This window comes from Bos taurus, chromosome 8 (assembly GCF_002263795.3).
Source record: "Bos taurus isolate L1 Dominette 01449 registration number 42190680 breed Hereford chromosome 8, ARS-UCD2.0, whole genome shotgun sequence".
Taxonomy (NCBI): Eukaryota; Metazoa; Chordata; class Mammalia; order Artiodactyla; family Bovidae; genus Bos; species Bos taurus.
The window spans coordinates 98807771-98825755 of NC_037335.1; the positions used below are offsets into that span (position 1 = coordinate 98807771).

Consider the following 17985-nt stretch of genomic DNA (forward strand, 5'->3'; position numbering starts at 1 on the left):
AGAGAACAATAAACAGTTCCTCCAAAAACTGCTTCACCAAACTCCTTGGGGCTTAACCAACTAAACCATGACATAAAATTCCAAAACAGAATGCAAATCACACCACCTTTGAACGTCGAATGTCTTCGGGATGGATAGCGTTTACTAGGCTTTCTCTCGAAGGTGCTGGTTCTTCGTAACCTGGCGCCATGTGTCGCTTGATATTCCGTCCGCCCACTGGAAAGCAAACATTTCACGGCATGCTACCAAAATCGGAATGTTGGTACAGTGTATGTATTTGGAAGTGAATTTTTATATTCAAGAGCTCCAGTGTAAATTTCAACTTATCTCAAACTCGTTTGGTAAAGACACACGCTAAATTTAGCTGTTTGGAAATAAAATCGCCATTGCCAAATCCAGGCTGTATTCTGTATCTACCAAAGGACAAACCTACAATTTAGGGACCAGCCACTTGACCATACAAACCAAGGAGGTCCAAGTATCTGGAACGTTTGAGTAAGAGAACACCGAATTGCACATAAAATAACCTTTCATAAAACATATTAGGTAGATGTTCAACTCTTTTAAAAGGCTGTTATCAGTGACCACTTAAACTAAACCATGGCTTTCCTTGCTATGCCCAGGAAAACACTGCTGCTTTCAGCAAGGCTCTCAATCACCCTGACGCCCAGCTGCAGCTTCCAGGCGGCAACGCTGTCTTTGTCTGATCTATCACTGCTTCATTCCAGCCATCCTTGGTTTACAATTTATCACCTGGAAGGAGGCACTTGCCACCTGCTCTAACTGCCTCCCAGGGGCAACCTCATCTCCAAACTCCCTTCCATCTCATGCCTCTTTTTAAAGAGCACAAGGGAACCTGGGCTAGGCCAAGCCCCACGGGAGTGTCCTCCCGGGATAGAAGCCTGTCTGGGCAACTTCTACAGTCCCCTGCTCATTTCAACAACAGCAGACTTCAGAACACCATGCAATGTCTCTGCCAGGCTTTGCGGTCATGACATCTCCGACCCTCCACAGGACCCATGATTTGAGTATTTCTCAGCAAGGACTTAGTACCCCCACTCCCCTCTGCAGCATTTAAAAATACAATCAAACAAAGTAATTCTTTAAACACAAGTGCACAGCCATTTCTGTGCACAGCCAAAGAATCTGAAATGAACAAATCCTCTGGCATTTTAAATAGAGTTCAAGGACATGCCATGTGTGGGAAGAGGTTATGAAACCATGTGAAGTTTCAGATCTTGTAACTGCAATTCCTAGATCTGTAAACACGCCTCAGAAATCAACCCTGGGAGTGTATTTAAAATGGACATTTTCAGGTTTTATTCATACGGGCACATGTGTGCAGCCACAGACTCTAATTACAAAAGTCTTAGCTGGGGTCCTAAATCCTCATTTTTAACAAACACCCAGGGAATCCTCGTGCACTTTAACAGACATGGTCTTAGAATCATAAGTAAAAACATATCAGAATAAATTCTCTTTCTCCAGAGTCTTTTCAAATACTCCTGAGCCCGTCTGGGTCATTCACACAAACGGTGACATCCGCTCTTATTCCTCCTGCTGCTGCTGCTAAGTCGCTTCAGTCGTGTCCGACTCTGTGCGACCCCAGAGACCGCAGCGCACCAGGGTCCCCTGTCCCTGGGATTCTCCAGGCAAGAACACTGGAGTGAGTTGCCATTTCCTTCTCCTAACTGTCACCAAATACCTTGATGTTGGCATGTGACAGGCCATAGAGCAGTGGTTAAAATATAAGACAAAGGACCCTGACTGCCTGGGGTTGAGGCTCAGCACTAGCACTGACTGACGGTGGCCCTGGGCGGACTATCTACACCCCGGCACTAGTTCCCTTATTCGCAAAATGTGCATAATCTGAGGACCCATCTTATTAAGGCCACAGGAAGGATTCCCCAGTTGGTACGTGAAAAGCTCCAGTGCTGGGTGGTTGATGGGGCTTTCTGAAATGATGCTCCTGTTCTACCTACAAGGGTACCGCCCAGTGTGGCCGCCACCCGCTTTCATTTGCACCGGGCTCCTGAAGCCTGGTTAGTGAGACTAAGGAACCACATTTTAACATGTATTTAACATTAATTAAATAGCCACCTGTAGCTCGTGTCTACTGAATTAGACAGCATGGTTCCAGCTGAATGTCAGTGGTTAAGCATTTTGTGATTATTAGTCTCATTTTATCAAGCAGGATAGGTAGGCTGAAAGAGCTCAGATGTTAAGAAACAAGCTGGAGCGTGAGGTCCAATGCAAGTCCCCGAATGCACATCCACGGCTCCTTTTCCCCAGAACATCGCCACTGCCCTCCTTCGAGCTGTAAAAATGGCGCCTACCTGAACCGGAAGCGAGAGCCCAGCCGGATGAAGTCCGACCTGTTGGACTTGCTGTTTCCCGGCGTCCGCAGCCGGAAGAAGGCGTGATGCTCCACGGCGCACTTCCACAGGTGCTTGCAGGTCCGGGCGCTGTCCAGGCGGAACACGAACGTGTGCTCCTGCTCGCGGCCCTCGGAGGGGAAGTGTGGGTTCCGGTTACGCGGGGCTGGTGACACCGATGCAGGGTCACTCCCGGCGAAGAGGAGGGACGGGGCAAGGCTTACCTGATCGTCATCCTCCACCACCACCAGCGTCAGTTTGCTCTTTTTAAAATCCATTTTGGTAATTTTCGGCCTGGCCAGAGAGAAAGCATTTTAAAAGCGCAGTCTGCAGGAGCAACCATCTACACATTACATAGCCCTTTCTTCTCTACCGGTTACGCTTTGATTTGCTTAAGAAATCATTCATTCAGGTAAGTGTGATTATTCAGAAGCGCCACTTCCATTGTCAGACACCCACACACGCAAGGGTCTGTGTGTTTTTAAAACGAATCTAGGTGTTGCCAGTATCCCTCGATCATCATCCCTCACATAGAATTCCACCACAAAAGAGGAAAAAGACATTTTTAATATAGGACAAAACTAAATTACCAAAAGAATAAGCCTATTTTGTTAGCTCCTTCAAAGATTAATATGCCTGTCGGGGTCAGTCCAAGAGAATATTCACAGCCATCTCTTCCCTACAAACAAACGAAGGCACAGTCGGTAGAAGGTTCTAACAGGTGGTCACAGAGCAGAATGCAAAACAGTTCTTCACCACGTTACTTTGTTTGCACATTGTTTACACATTTTTCCCATCACGGGGAACCCCAGTTACTTAAATGGCACAGTTCTTACCCTGACAACGTGCATGTCTACCCCATACATTTCCAGCCACTTCGCTTTATTCAGATAGGAGAGTTCCGCCTGGGCAGGGCTCTTTCCCCTTAGAGAAACCAACAAGACACGTGTGAACTGCCATGTGGACACCCACAGGAGTCTGCAGGGCGTGGCCACTCTGAGGGTGCTTGGGGCAATTAAAGGGACGAGGGATACCATCTACATTAACATGACACAACCCCCAAGGACAGACTGCTAACAGAACAAGGACAGAGCAGGGCTTACAATGTGAACGCTTGAGGAAGCACTTGTGTGTGTGTAGATACGTGCCCATGTGTGCAAAGGAGAAAGGCTGAGTATACACAGCTGACTGCTCAGAGCATCCTCCTGCAGGGCAGAGAGTAGGGTGGGGCGTATGGGGAGTGGGGTATGGCAAGATCCTATACCCACACTTTTCTACGTTCTTTCAGTGGGGTACAAGAATGTGCTGATGTCACCTGCCATTTTCAAGAGTCAGAATGGCTGCGGGACACCGTGAGACCATGGTAAGTCTCTGAGTCCAGGAGTGACTCGGCACGGGCAGTGTTTGGGGAAGATGGGCAGGCAGTAGGAAAGGCAGCGGGCCTGTTCTCCAGGCATAAAACTGCCAGGCTAGGGTGACTGAGGGGGAAAAGGGGACAAAGCAAAGGATAAATGACAGGGCTGGATTTAGCTGTGGGGACCACGTGTCCTGAAATGTAACTCTGTACAACACATGATCTAAGATTTGAGTGTCCCCGTAAGGGACCACAGGACACATTTCTTTAGGATTATGGCCTTGAAGTTCAGGACATGCGCACAGCCCCTGGTATGCAGACTGGCTGGATCCAGGCAGCAACCCCCTGGCTTGTTCAGGAGGCTGGGCTAGTGGCCCTGGTTATTCGATGAGCAAATCAGGACCAGGCCCTGCATTTCTGAGAGGACCCAGAATGTGGTTTGGTTTTTACTGTACAGCTCGGGAAAGAGAGATGTCCTGTGAGCCTTTGGAAAAGCAGGGCTGAAGCATAGCAGAGAAAGCAGTGAAGAGCTGGAGCTGTTTCAGTCATCAGTAGAGCCGCTCCACCAGCAGATAAGAGTCTGACCAACGTTTGTTAGTCGCTCAGTTGTGTCTGACTCTTTGTGACCCCATGGACTGTAACCTCCAGGTTAAGGCTCCTTTGTCCAATGGGATTCTTCAGGCAAGAATACTGGAGTGGGTTGCCATTCCCTTCTCCAGGGGATCTTCCCGAACCAGGGACTGAACCTGGCTCTCCTACATTGCAGGAAGATTCTTTACTGTCTGAGCTCTCAGGGAAGCCCTCTGACCAATGCTTACACGTGACCAAATGCATACATTGGAATGCTGGATGGTAGCATCAAGGTACCTGCATTCTTTCCATCTCTGGAAGATATCAAATTCCATTGCTTCTGTCTGATTTGGAATGAACCGAAACTCAGACACAAGCTCTGGTGTGTGTTCTGGAAGCTCGCACTCCCCAAGCTCGGCTGCAGGTTTCATAAAAGGGAGAAAACACGAGACAGTGAATGCTTCTGGTTATTGCGAAGCAAGTCCAAAGGCGCTCTGCCCGACTGTAAACAGCACAGGTACCCCCTCAGGTATAACTAAGGCCCTCCTTTCAGGAGGACTTAACTCCCACTCGGTCCCCACAGATACATTCAGAATCCCTTCCAATCACTCCAGTGTGCTCCCCACTGGGCCATACACCATCATCTCGATTATGACTGTCTGTCTCCCGACTACTTCTCCTGCCCAGGGAGGCTGTGATTACATTACCCCCACCAAACTGTAGTGCCTAAATTTGCAATAAAAGGCAACTGCCAGGAATGGGGACCTGCCCAGGAACATCCGTGTAACAAGGCTCTCGTTAAGGGTGGGTCTGAGCAGCACACCAGAGTCTGCAGTGCTGGAGAGGACCAATCAAGAATTAAGTACAGGCAGGATCGGGTGTTGGGGTGGGGGAATGTCAGGAGGGAGAGGGAAGGCATGAGGAGGGAGGGAATAGGTGGTGAGAGGGCTGCGGAAGCAACTGCAACTCAGGCAGAAGCTGGGAGGGAGGCGGCTGTGCAGAAAGGAGCAACAGCCACGTGGGCGAGCCCAAGCAAAGAGCCCAAAGCCGCCCCCACAGAATACAGGGCCGGAGGACACAGGAGGCCCATTCCTCCTCGACCTGAATGAGAAAATCTCTCTCCACTCCCCCAACCCTCGCAGGACAGGAGGCAGAGCCCAGAAGGAAAAGGAATCCCCCAGAGGCCCCTCTGCTCCTTTTCTGCAATTGCCTCTAGTACCTGGCCAATACAAAGCGTGGTCAGCAGGCCAGCAGTGTGGCCATCGCCTGGGAGCTTGCTTGCCATGCAGAATCTCGGGCCCCACCTGAGACCTGCGGGAGCAAACCCGCCTTCCACCAGGCACCCAGGAGGGTGGGGCACACGTTACTTGGAAAAACATGGATCTACAACAGGAGTTTTCTAACAAATATGCATCAGAACTGCCTGGAGGACTTGTTAAAACACACATGGCTGGCCCCCACGCCTAGAGGTTCTGAATCCATCGGTCTGGAATAAGGCCTGAAAACCTGCATTTCTCTTTTTTAATTTATTTATTTTTAACTGGAGGATACTTGCTTTACAATGTTGTATTGTTTCTGCCATACAACAACATGAATCAGCCACAGGTTTACATATGTCCCCTCCTTCTTGAACCTCCCTCCCACCTCCCACCCCAAAAACCTGCATTTCTAACAAGCTCCCAGGTGATACTGATGGAGCTGATGCAATATATTCCCAGGGAACATACTCTGAGAACCACTCCTTAACACAGAATCCCATCAACAAGCCAGCACATGACCAAACACCCCGAATTGACAGCAACCCTTAATGTACCTAACAGCCCTTTCCACTGGCTTCTGAGCCCAAATCCCAGTGCCCACCCTTCAGGAGAGGGACTCCTGTGGGCTTGCAGAAGAGGATGAAATGTCCCTGTCCACCCAGAGGAAGCACTGATACCAAACTGGGAGGGCTGGTGTGAGGACCGCATGACACAGCCTCTGACACTGGGTGGGGAACTCGGTGCTGTCTCCTCACCTGACCACAGCCCCTCAAATATGCAGCTCTCAGCTGGACGGCAGCCCTAAGACCACCAGGGGTCTGAATCAGGGTATGCGGCTGCTGGGGACTCTGGGCACAGCCACAAGTGATGCTTCTGCTCTGGACACATTTGCCCAGAAAAGGGGAGGGCTGGGCTTCCAAGGCTGGGGGCTGCAACTGACCTCTGACCTAGACTTTACCCTGAAGCTGCGGACCCAGCAAGGTCAGAAGGGCTGTCTGGAAAGAGGTCTCCTTGATATGAGCCACCCTGCAGCATGGGCCAAAGTGAGCCATGCATTTACTGGTGTGTCTGCACCAGACTTGATTAACTGTGCCTCTGACATGGCCAAGCACAGGAGAGAGAAGCCAATGACAAGGTTCCCACGAGACCAGGTGAGGGGGCTAGTGTCCCCCCTTATCATTAGGGGACTAAAACAGGCCTGAGGGACACCCATCCTGAGGAAGCATGCTGCCTGCCTTCCAAGAACCTGCCAGCAAGAGCACACTTCGCTTAGCCGTGGTGGGGGGTGGGGGGTTGGAATAAACAGCTCAGAGGCAGGAGGGCTTGACTCCCACTTGACCGGTGTGACCTGGGTAAAGTCCCTTAACTGTCTGGGTCTCTAATGCCTTATCCACAAACCTGAAACTTACAAAGCAGGGACACAGCACAAATGACTACGTTTTCCCTCCTCCCTTTTCTTTGTACCTGAATTAATTTTCAAATCAACCATAAAATTCGTTCTCAAAAGAGCAGAGCCTCCAAGCAGGGCCACTGCATCACAACAACGGAGGCACTGATTCAAGGACGACTGCGGCAAGACACGTGTTCATGGCTCCAGCATGAGAGGAAACACCTTTCCTCTCAGTTTTCAAATGCACAGAGGCTCTCAAGAAATTTCACAGTCCTTGGGGAGCTCTTCAAGTTCATTCTGCACTTACTGATCACCTACAATAAGCCAAGTCCCCATTCAAGAATAAGCAGTAAAGGTGACTAAAGAACTGAAGTATCAGCAAATGGGAGTAATCTGGTCATTAAAAACCATCTTTATGAGTATGCTGCTGCTAAGTCGCTTCAGTCGTGTCCGACTCTGTGCGACCCCATAGGTGGAAGCCCACCAGGCTCCCCCGTCCCTGGGATTCTCCAGGCAAGAGTACTGGAGTGGGTTGCCATTTCCTTCTCCAATGCATGAAAGTGAAAAGTGAAAGGGAAGTCACTCAGTCATGTCTGACTCTTAGCGACCCCATGGACTGCAGCCTACCAGGCTCCACCATCCACGGGATTTTTCAGGCAAGAGTACTAGAGTGGGGTGCCATTGCCTTCTCCCTTTATGAGTATAAACATGATGAAATATATGTACTAAAATTACCAAGTAGAAAACCATACAAAAAAATCTATACAACTCTGACAAGAACTACATTTTCAAAACTCAAAACACATAAAAACTCTGCTTGTCTGTGAATAGGATGGTGGGTTCCTTCCTTGCTTCTACTCGTCTGTTGTCCTGATAGTCTATAATAAGCCTGTACTGATTTTATAATTTGAAAAAACTTAGATCAAGTTTTAAAACTTGGTAAATACAAAAGTCAGAAGCCAAATCTTATTATGGTGTTCAAAAAGAATTAGTAATTATGAATGAATACATCATCATTCATTATCCCATAGAAGCCAAAGAGCACACAGGTAAAGAGTCCACAACATATGTCTATCTGATGTGCTAACGAAATTCCCTATGTGCAGCTACACATTAGTATCCTCTTAATTAGTGCTGGAGACTTTAGTGAGTGTTTCTTGTGCATCTTAAACTAAAATCTACCAATGCATCATATGGATGGAATGGTCAACCCTGAAAGCCAGGCAGGCAGCCCTCGTACCCGCCAGTTCCCACCCACATGCTGATGGCTCCCCTGTCAGCACTTCCAGCCTGACCTCTCTCGTGGAGCCTGATCTGCACTGACTCAAGAAGCTACCAGAGGCCCCACTGGCACCTCTGAGCCAAGAGACTGCACAGATGTCCCGCTGTGGAACCCAACTCTTAGTCTAGCCATTCGCTGTTACCATCACCCCTTCTCAGCAAAAGCCTAGCAGTCATCTCTGACTCCTCTTTTAACACTGAAGCCTAATGACTGGGTCCTTCTCCTTATATTATTGATGTGGTTTGGGGGGGTGTGTTTAACCCCCAGCCTTGGTCAGTTTGATTTTTTCACAGCTACATCTCACTCCCAGTCTTGGTCTTGTTCCTGTCCCTTCTCCCCATCATAACCACTGTGGCCTTTCTAAAATGCACATCTGATGGGGCCTGCCTCCTTCTTCAAAGGCACCACTGCTGACAGCATGAAGCTGATGTGCTTTAAATGGGGTCAAGGTCACCCACTTTTCCAGATTTCTGAGCTTGGCCCTCTGTGTACTTCTCTTCTCTGTGCCCAGGATCCTCTGTTCATCTCCATCTACCCTTCCTCCCATGGGCCTGCCACTTCCGAGCCTCCTGCAGGTCTCTCCTGCCGAAGGAACCACACTCTGCTGTATGTGTGCACACAGAGTATGTGATCCTGCCTTGCGGTCCTCAGGGGACCGGAAGCTACTTGGAGATGGAGACTGTATCATGTTCATTTATACCCCCAAAGCAGAGCCCTGTGCCTGCTACATAGTAGACTGTCGTTTGTTCAAAGGAAAAGCAATAACTTTAAAATGCTAATTACCACTAAGGAGTAATGTACCTTGTAGACAGAGAGCGGCTAATTCCACAGCTGTTTCATATGGGCATTTCAATCTTGGAAAAAAAAAAAAGAAAAAATTAATTCTAAATATGAACTTTAATATTCATAACTATACAAAATGTCACTAAAACCATTTTTCAGAAGGTAGTGATATTTAGATAATGATTTTTGTTCTCTGTGGTTTCTATTTTTGCTGCCTACATTAAAAAATGCCAACAACCTGACTTACTCTCCCTGTTTCCCAAAGTCAGTTCTCCTCATATCTTAAATTAACCCCATCGAGGTACAGTTTCAACTCTAAGCATAATGGGCAATTTTCCTGAATCTGGCAAGAATGGGGAAGTTTGGAAAAGACAATGAAAAGCCCTGCTCTTTGCTTTACTAGTTTTAAACTTATTTTATCTTGATTTGACACATGCATCTTTTCAAGGTGCCTTAAGTCTTTCTTGAAACAAGGTCCTAGTGTTAGAAATGAACAGAGAGACACTATATCTAAGATGGCCAGGACAGCCAGATACACCCAAGCGATCAAATAACTGAGACACTGCCACAGAGCTGTATTACTACAAATCCAGAGATCCCATTCATACTTGATACACAAATGTTGTTAGAAGAATAATAACGACATACATCGGTACAGCACTTCATAGTTTTCAAAGCCTTTTCACATGCGCATATTATCCAGTTTGGTAACGACATACATTAGTACAGCACTTCATAGTTTTCAAAGCCTTTCCACATGCGCGTATTATCCAGTTTGGTCAATGCGTCCAGTGTGTCAGCCCCTACTATGGGTGTGGCCAGTGCTCCCTACCCTTCACCTCAGAGGTAAGGAGCTGAGTGTTCAAGTGTCCTGCCCACCACTGGCCAGCTGGCAAATTCAATGCTGGGGCCAGAACACCAGGCTACTGGGAATATAGTAACGTCAGGCTGAGGTGCATGTCAACTGCAAAGTGCTGTACAAATCCAAGATGTCGCCACTAATGTTCTTCCAGACCGAAGACAATCACCAGGTAAGAGGCTTTTAGTATGGGAGCACAGTATGGTGAGAGAGAAATACACACACACGCTTTGATATACACACAATCAAAGATCCGCTATCCGTATCACACTGCTAAGGCGAATGTATACACTGTACAATCTACTTGTTCTAGAGTGTACATTTCACTAGGATTCTTGTAGCACATATTCTACAGAGAATTTGCAGATTCAGAAATCACATTTTAAATCTCCTTCAGGTTATATTCAAAATCAAACTGTATTCTTGTCAAGAGCAGGTATTGCTTTTTAGATTCAGTGGGTCTTAGTTCTTCATGTAGCAGAAAACAGTCAATATGTCTGGTGAAAAATGACACAGCTGTAAAAGTTGTGACTGCAGAAATCGCATATCCTTAAAATACATACACTGCCTGTAAAATCAGTCACTTCAGTGCCAATGCTTGTCGTGCTCAACACTGTATAGCCAGAGGCCTCGACTTAAAAACCATTTTTAAGAGAGGAAAAGGAAATGAGATGAGACATCTAAACCTCTTTCTAGTAGAATCAGAATGTAACCTCTTTACATAAATGCAGATGGTGATGAGCGAGACTTTCAGATGATCCAAATACTTGTAAGTGTATACATACTAATAAAGTATCTTGCTTGCAAATACAACAAAAGCCGTTATGAATGGAGCAATGATGTGACCGGGGAGAGAATGACTCCCAAATACACATCACTGAAGATATCAAATGCTCTTGGAAATGCTTCAAGCCATATAGGAGTTATTTAACATAAGATGTTGATGATAGTTATACAAGAATTAGACTCACTTTACAATGCCTGGTGTACTTTTTTGAATTTTGAAAATGGAACAAGGGTAACGAGTTATAAAAAAAACACACACAGTGAATTATTTAGAAAATACACTATGATCTATCTTGAGTTAATGGTTAGAAAAAAAACATACTTACTTTCCTGAAAGAATGTCATGCCTGAGTTGTAAAACAAACAGGTACCTGATAAACATATATAAAAGTCAACAGAGGGTCACTGTTCCCCAGCCACTTCCAATCCCCAGCTTCCCAGCACTGCTCCCACCCCCACGCAGTCCGGAAGTCTGCATCGTAACAAGGGAGTCCAGGTCAGATGAGAACCTGGGTGGAAGCATCTCCTCCTGTCCCAGGAAGGCATTCCAGAACCTAGCTAGGAAGGTGAATGCATGTAGGAAATTTGCAAGATACTCGGAGGATGGAACATGGAAAGCTGCATGGTCCAATGACGCCTCCTCAATGCCCGTGAGCCTCCAGGAGACAGACAGACAGACAGACACACATACACACACACACACACACCTCACACAATCCAACAGGTAGGGTGGAACCACTGCATCTGACCCTCAGCTAACCCTGCCAGCAGCTTTCAGGAAGGATGCAGCTGATTGTATCAAAGAGTTTGCAGCTGACTGCAGTGAGCGACTGCTGGAGGCTTTTTTTCTGCTGAGCTTAACCGCAGGCTCTGTCTTCAAAAAACCAAAAAACACATGTGTGCACACACACAGACACACACACACGCACACAGGAAACAGAAATCCCAGAACTGGTTAAGGAAAATGGGGAGGAAGGCAGCAAATAATACCAGAGGAGTTCACTGAAGTAAGAGATTAAGTAAGTGTCCTTTTTTACCAGGAGGATGTGGGCATCAGAACCGCTTACAGTGCTTTGTAAAAACCGAAGCTACCCACGCTCGGCTCCACACCTACAGAATGAGAATCTTACACGCAAGAGTAGTCCCCAGGAATGTGATTTGTTCAAAAGCTTCTTAGGTGTTTCTGATTCACAACCCCTGGTTAAGAATCACTGGCTTTGATGACAGCTAGAAGCAGCACACTTCATAAAGGACTCTGAAGAGCAGCCCTAGGACAATGTAATTTGTTTGAACTTTGAACACAATGCACACAGTCACTCTCTGTGGGATGGATATAGGATAATGTGGGTGACCCAGACATGTGGGTGGTGGTAAAGGTTCTAGTACATTCCAGAATGTTACTACTTCTGACAGGCACTCAACTACCATTAAACTGAGTACCCATATTAAGAAGGAAACAGTGCTGATGTGGCCAGAACTTCCAATTCCTATAGGAAATCTTAACTACAGAAGCCCATAGGCCCCTCCCATGGCAGGGCATGGTGATAAAGTCAGTCATTAAAGTGCTACTTAGGTGGTCACCTCCAAGCCAGGGGCCAGAGCCATGGACCACCCATCACCACTGCTGTGCATCACAGACGATGACAAGGGGAGTCTGGGGAATCAAAGGCAGCAGGAGACTGAGCCGAGAATATCACTGACAGCAAGGTGGCTGGAGGGCAAGTCCACACATAAAATGTGTTTTAAGTCTCTTTTGCTTCAACACTATCTCTGAAGTCTCATAGGCAGACATAGGCAGGTATACCAAGGAAGAAACTCAACGGGGTGGAAAGTCACCATGAAGGAGCACCAACAAATCTGATACTACAACAATCGGAATATTTGGCAGTGCTCCTTAAAGAAGTAAAACGGCAGTTTTGGATGGTGAAATGCTCTTCTAATATCTGCCTTCCCTTTTGGTATCTGAGACAAAAAATAAAGTGCCAGAGACCAACTAGCCAATTTACCCAAGGCCTGTCAAGACAGATATGAGATGAGAAGATACACTCTTAAATTCTGATTTACTAAGAAAAGGTTCAATCAGGCAAAGTTTTCAACAGAATGCAGAGATAAGCACAGGCAAAGTGTTCGTAACTTTTGCTCAGAACAGAAAGACAGCAGATGGAAGAGGTGGCAAGCCCACAGTCTAGAAGGCCTGCTGATTATACCAAGGCAAGTGCTATGGGGTGTGAGTGGGTGGAAGGACCTTGCTTCGCATCTTGTCCTACCTTGTAAACTCTTCACGAAGGTTGTTCGGTTCTGAAGAATAATATTTAACTCGAAAGTGCAAAGCATAAGCAGGTCCAACTAAGCATTTGGAGATGGAAGGTTGAAGATGTTTTCCCCCAAGGTTTGAAGATCACAGAATGGACAAAAAGGAAAAACATGTTAAATCTATTAACATATCCACCACACCACTGGAAATTAACAACAGAACACACAAAGCAATCCCAGTTTGGAAAACTAAAATGGACTTTGGTGTTGACAAAAACAGTGTGGTTAGTAATCTCATTCTGGAAGAAAATGCTACTCATCTAGTGACTCACTGAGAGCTAACACTTTACTTTCACCCCTGACTGCCAAGATACCCCAGTGACACTAACTTTTAACAAAATACTAAGTGGGCTATAGGAAAGTGACACATAAACAGCCGAGTGTTCTGTAATCTAAAAATAACCACAGTAAAAATACTTTAAAAGTATTAAATTTTTTAAAAATTACTCATACATAAACCACATTGAAGAAATGTGGTTACCACAACATAACATCAGAGAGCAGGACCAGATTGTCAAAGATCCCACCAGCTCTCCCATTCTCTGAATCTACTTCATAACCCCCGAGAAAATGAATGTCACAGGTATAAAGCCATGTTTCTGAACATCCTATTTCTCAGTCCTCGTTGGGGGAAGTGTCTAATTTCAAAAGAGGGCATAGTGTGTTTTTTAACATCTACTAAAAACTCCCATTCAAATTTTAAACTCTTAACATTTAGCCAGTCTTAGGAAATTAAAACATCCTTAGAACTGAATCCATTTGAAAATGCTCCCAAGTTCTAATGAAAATGTAATACTTCAAAACACTGGCAACGGAGTTCACTCTCTGAAAAGGCAGGAAGGTAGTAGACTGAATTCTGCTTACTTACTTTTCATCTGCTTTTTTATAGGTTTGGAATGATCCAGCCAGTGCTGAAAGAAAGAAAAAAAATGTTTTTCTTTTAGGAATAGTTTCATCAATAAGATTTTGCATCCCCTGGAGTTACCCTCCCCTATAAATCTTAGTAACTAAAACTAAAAAACACAGGTTTTTTGACTCGGTCCCCCTAAATTCTAAAATTAACAACCAAAATTCATGGCCCTTTAAATGACCCACACTGAAGATGGAAAGACAGGCAGGAATTTGCCTGAGATAATTCTGCTCTGGTCCATGAAGGTGTTTCAACTTCCTCTAAAACCAGGACTGGCCCTCCCTTGTGGCTCAGCTGGTAGAGAATCCGCCTGCAATGGGGGAGGCCTGGGTTCAATCCCTGGGTTGGGAAGATCCCCTGGAGAAGGGAAAGGCTACCCACTCCAGTATTCTGGCCTGGAGAATTCCATGGACAACCCAGTCCATGGGGTTGCAGAGTCAGACACGACTGAGCAACTTTCACTCACAAAACCAGGGATTGGACCAGATTATGAGCTCTTAAACTGGTTACCTGCAACCTGCTCGGTATAGTATAAAAATATCTGTGCTTCATGAAAAGGTGTCAACATCATTAATTATTAGAGAAATGCTAATCAAGACTACAATGAGGCATCACCTCACATGGGTCAGAATGGCCATCATCAAAAAGTCTACAAATAATATATGGTGGAGGGAATGTGGGGAAAGGGAATGCTCTTACACTGTTGCTGGGAATGCAAACTGGAGCAGCCACTGTGGAGAAGGGTATGGAGGTTTCTTCAAAAACTAAAACAGAACTACCATTTGACCCAGCAATTCTGCTCCTGGATAAACATCCAAAAACCCAAAAACACACATTCAAAAAGATGCGTGCACCCCAGCGTTCACAGACAACCCAAGAGCCCATCAACAGATGACTGGTTTAAGGTGTGATATGTATACACAATAGACTATTACTCATAAAAAAGAATGAAATATTGCCATTTGCAGCAACATGGATGGGCCTACAGATGATCATAATAAGTCAAAGAAAAGACAAATATCATATGCTATCATCACTTACATGTAACATCTAAAAAATAAAAAATGAATCTATATATAAAAAAATGGAAACAGACTCACAAAAAAAAAAGGAAAAAAAAACTTATGGTTACCAAAAGGGAAAGGGGAGAGGGATAAATTAGGAGTTTGGGATTAAACTACAGATACAAACTACTGCAGATAAACTAGATAAGCAACAAGGATTTACTGTTTAGCACAGGGAAATATACTCAATGTCTCATAACAACCTATAATGGAAAATAACCTGATGAAAATTTATATATAACTGAATCACTTTGCCGTATACATGAAACTAACACAATATTATAAATTAACTATACTTCAGTTAAAAAAAGAAAAAATATCTGTGCTTATGGACATCAAATTCATTTTTCCTGGGAAGAGTTAGCTTTCCAAAGAGGTGCTGAAAATAACCTAAAACCCTTTACCTAATTCATCTATAAAGTCCCTTCAAGTCAGTGGAGCCATCATCAGCCTTTTTCTCCTGAGTTTTCTCATGATAGAACTAAGTCTCCACTAATCTAGTAACGACCATAGCCACGCTGCCAAAAGTCTCTGTTCATACACGGGTTTTTTGACTCGGTCCCCCTAAATTCTAAAATTAACAACCAAAATTCATGACCCTTTAAATGACTCACACTGAAGATGGAAAGACAGGAAGGAATTTGCCTGAGATAATTCTGCTCTGGTCCATGAAGGTGTTTGAACTTCCTCTAGCTTTCACCAGAAACACCACTTCAGTCTTATCCACCTGAGGAAATTACAAAACCACTTCCCTCATATAAAAGTTCCTCTGTAACATCCAACTTGTTGGCGCTACAGTCTTGAGGAGCCTTGGGAGCTTGACTTCCATGAAAAACATTTAAGAACATGACACTGTGAGCCCCTCCAGGCGAACATACATCTCAGAGGGCAAGGACCACGCGCTTAATCATCTCTGAGTTTCCTGTGCCACACACAGAGCTGGCCACCCAGCAGGCCTTATTGGATTCTTGAGAAAGAAAGAAATGTTCAACATAATTTTTTTTAAATGGGGCAAAAAGGGACTTTCCTCTATGGAAACTCCACGCATGTGGAACACTGCTGTAAGGACAGCAGTTGGAACAACACAGCACAGAGCGGGTTTCTCAATAGCTGTTCAGAATCAGAGGTCACTCTGCTGACCGTCAATATACTTTCAGAAGCAATCTAAACCCTGGACATTCTAATAATGAAAATGGGAGGGACTGAGTGAGTACAGTGTACTCTACCCCTCACCAAAGAGCCCGTTACGAGACTCTGTGGGAGGAGAGGGATAAGGCAACACAAAAGCAAATAAGAGATGAATTATAACACAATAAGCTGTGAGCAGTGCAATGGGAGACATCGGCTTTGTCATCCTGCTTCCCAGCGAGGCAACTGAGTGATAAAAGCCCCAGATCCCCACAGCTGGATGCCTATCTCAAAGGCTTGTGCACAGGATGCTTCATCTCATTGTTAATAGCTCTGAATGAGAAATGACCTAAATGCCCATCAACAAAGACGGATTAAAAAATGACTCCTCCATGTAGTGAAATACTATTCAGCCTTTAAAACTGATTTAGGCCTGTATTTATTGATGTGGCAAGAGATCCACAGCACAATGTGAGATGGAAAAAAAAAAAAGCAGGTTGGATCCCTTTATAGAAAATTATTATTTCCTAGCAACACATGTCCATAAAAATTTATAGAGGTTATTTCTGAATGTGGGACTGTGAATGACGTCTACTTATTTTCTTTTTCACTTTTCTGCATAGTTTCTTCCTTTTAAAGAGAATATTATTTTCACAGTGGAGGGTGTGGTGGGGTGGGCCTGCCAGGTTGTCAAATTTTATTACTTATTTACCACTTGCCTATCAGGTGGTTTTTGATGATCAGTTTGTCTCATTAGAGTGAAGTCTCATTGCTGCCCCTTAGCCAAGCTGAAGTCCTGGACCCTTAGCCCCTGGGAAGAGGACATACAAGGACTTATAAAGCAACATATTTACTTTCCTGCCAAAGTAAGTATCATGCTAATGGGTTGACTAAACCTGTTCTTTGCCTCACTTTCAAATGAATTTATCCATATCAGGCAAGGAACGGTTCTCCCCACAACCAACCTCTAATCTTATTAGCCCCGGAGGCTCAGAGCTTAAAGAGCTTGTCCCATTTCTTTCCTTTCTCAAGTCTCCTTATCATATTTGGAATAGAATAAATTTCAGCCCACTGTTCTTCTCCCTGTACTGTCAAACTCTAATCTTAATCCAGGCCCCGCCTGTATCATTTCCGGAGCTGTGGTTTTAAACCCTGGCTGCACATTTCAGTCACAGATACCCAGGTTCCACCCAAGATCATTATACAGAATCCTAGATCATTAGTGTTTTCCAAAGGCTGCCAGTGTGCTCATTAAATATTTAATGCTGAAGTTTCCCTGCATCCTCTCCTACCCAAGAATATGTACTAATAATGACCCTGGGGATCCTGAAACATCCACGACCCCTTCTGAAGACTGCTGTCTGAGGTTTGTAAAATCTTCAGCAATTTCAGGGTTTACGAGCCAGATGGCTACGGCCCTGTGTTAACTGACAGGCATATCATGGCTGGATGCTCCCCCTGGACAGCAAATGCCCTTCCCTCTGACCACACTGCTAAAGAAGTTCCCCTCATCCTCATGCACTGGCCCCCATCCTTCCCAGCAAGTCACCAGCCACGGAGCCTTGCCCGGTGCAGGACCTACCAGGATGGAGGTCTAGGGCTCACAAAGCTGGGGAAAAAATCAGCAACAGCTCCATTTAAAAAGCTCCTTGACCCTGCGGTGTTCTGATCAGGTTTGCTCATCTGCATCAGAGGCAATAAGAAAGCCAGTCACAATCCTAAAACGAGATGATAAAACCTTTCTTGTGTCCTACCAGTTCACACTGACCCAACTTCCTTCTTAGCTGCAGGGGCTGACCGGACCCTGATCACTCGTATTTAATCCCACAAGACCACCCTGGGACTTAAAGACCCCGGATACTCAGGCCCAGTGTGGCATTTAGCAAATCATATCCTGTACTTGGCTTGAAGC

At 45.4% G+C, this 17985-nt stretch overlaps 1 protein-coding gene across 10 annotated transcripts in view; it reads right to left on the reverse strand.

Moving 5' to 3' along the window:
* EPB41L4B (erythrocyte membrane protein band 4.1 like 4B) overlaps positions 1-17985 on the reverse strand; it is a 138391-nt gene that overhangs the window by 77391 nt on the left and 43015 nt on the right. For all 10 annotated transcript variants that reach the window (XM_024996311.2, XM_024996312.2, XM_024996313.2 and 7 more), the window contains exons 3-12: positions 13840-13882; positions 12926-13004; positions 10985-11029; positions 9032-9084; positions 4597-4717; positions 3212-3299; positions 2966-3054; positions 2600-2669; positions 2337-2506; positions 107-216 (exon numbers count right to left, since the gene is read on the reverse strand). In XM_024996311.2, the coding sequence (XP_024852079.1) occupies positions 107-216; positions 2337-2506; positions 2600-2669; positions 2966-3054; positions 3212-3299; positions 4597-4717; positions 9032-9084; positions 10985-11029; positions 12926-13004; positions 13840-13882 (868 nt within the window). The remainder of the gene's footprint in view (positions 1-106; positions 217-2336; positions 2507-2599; positions 2670-2965; positions 3055-3211; positions 3300-4596; positions 4718-9031; positions 9085-10984; positions 11030-12925; positions 13005-13839; positions 13883-17985) is intronic.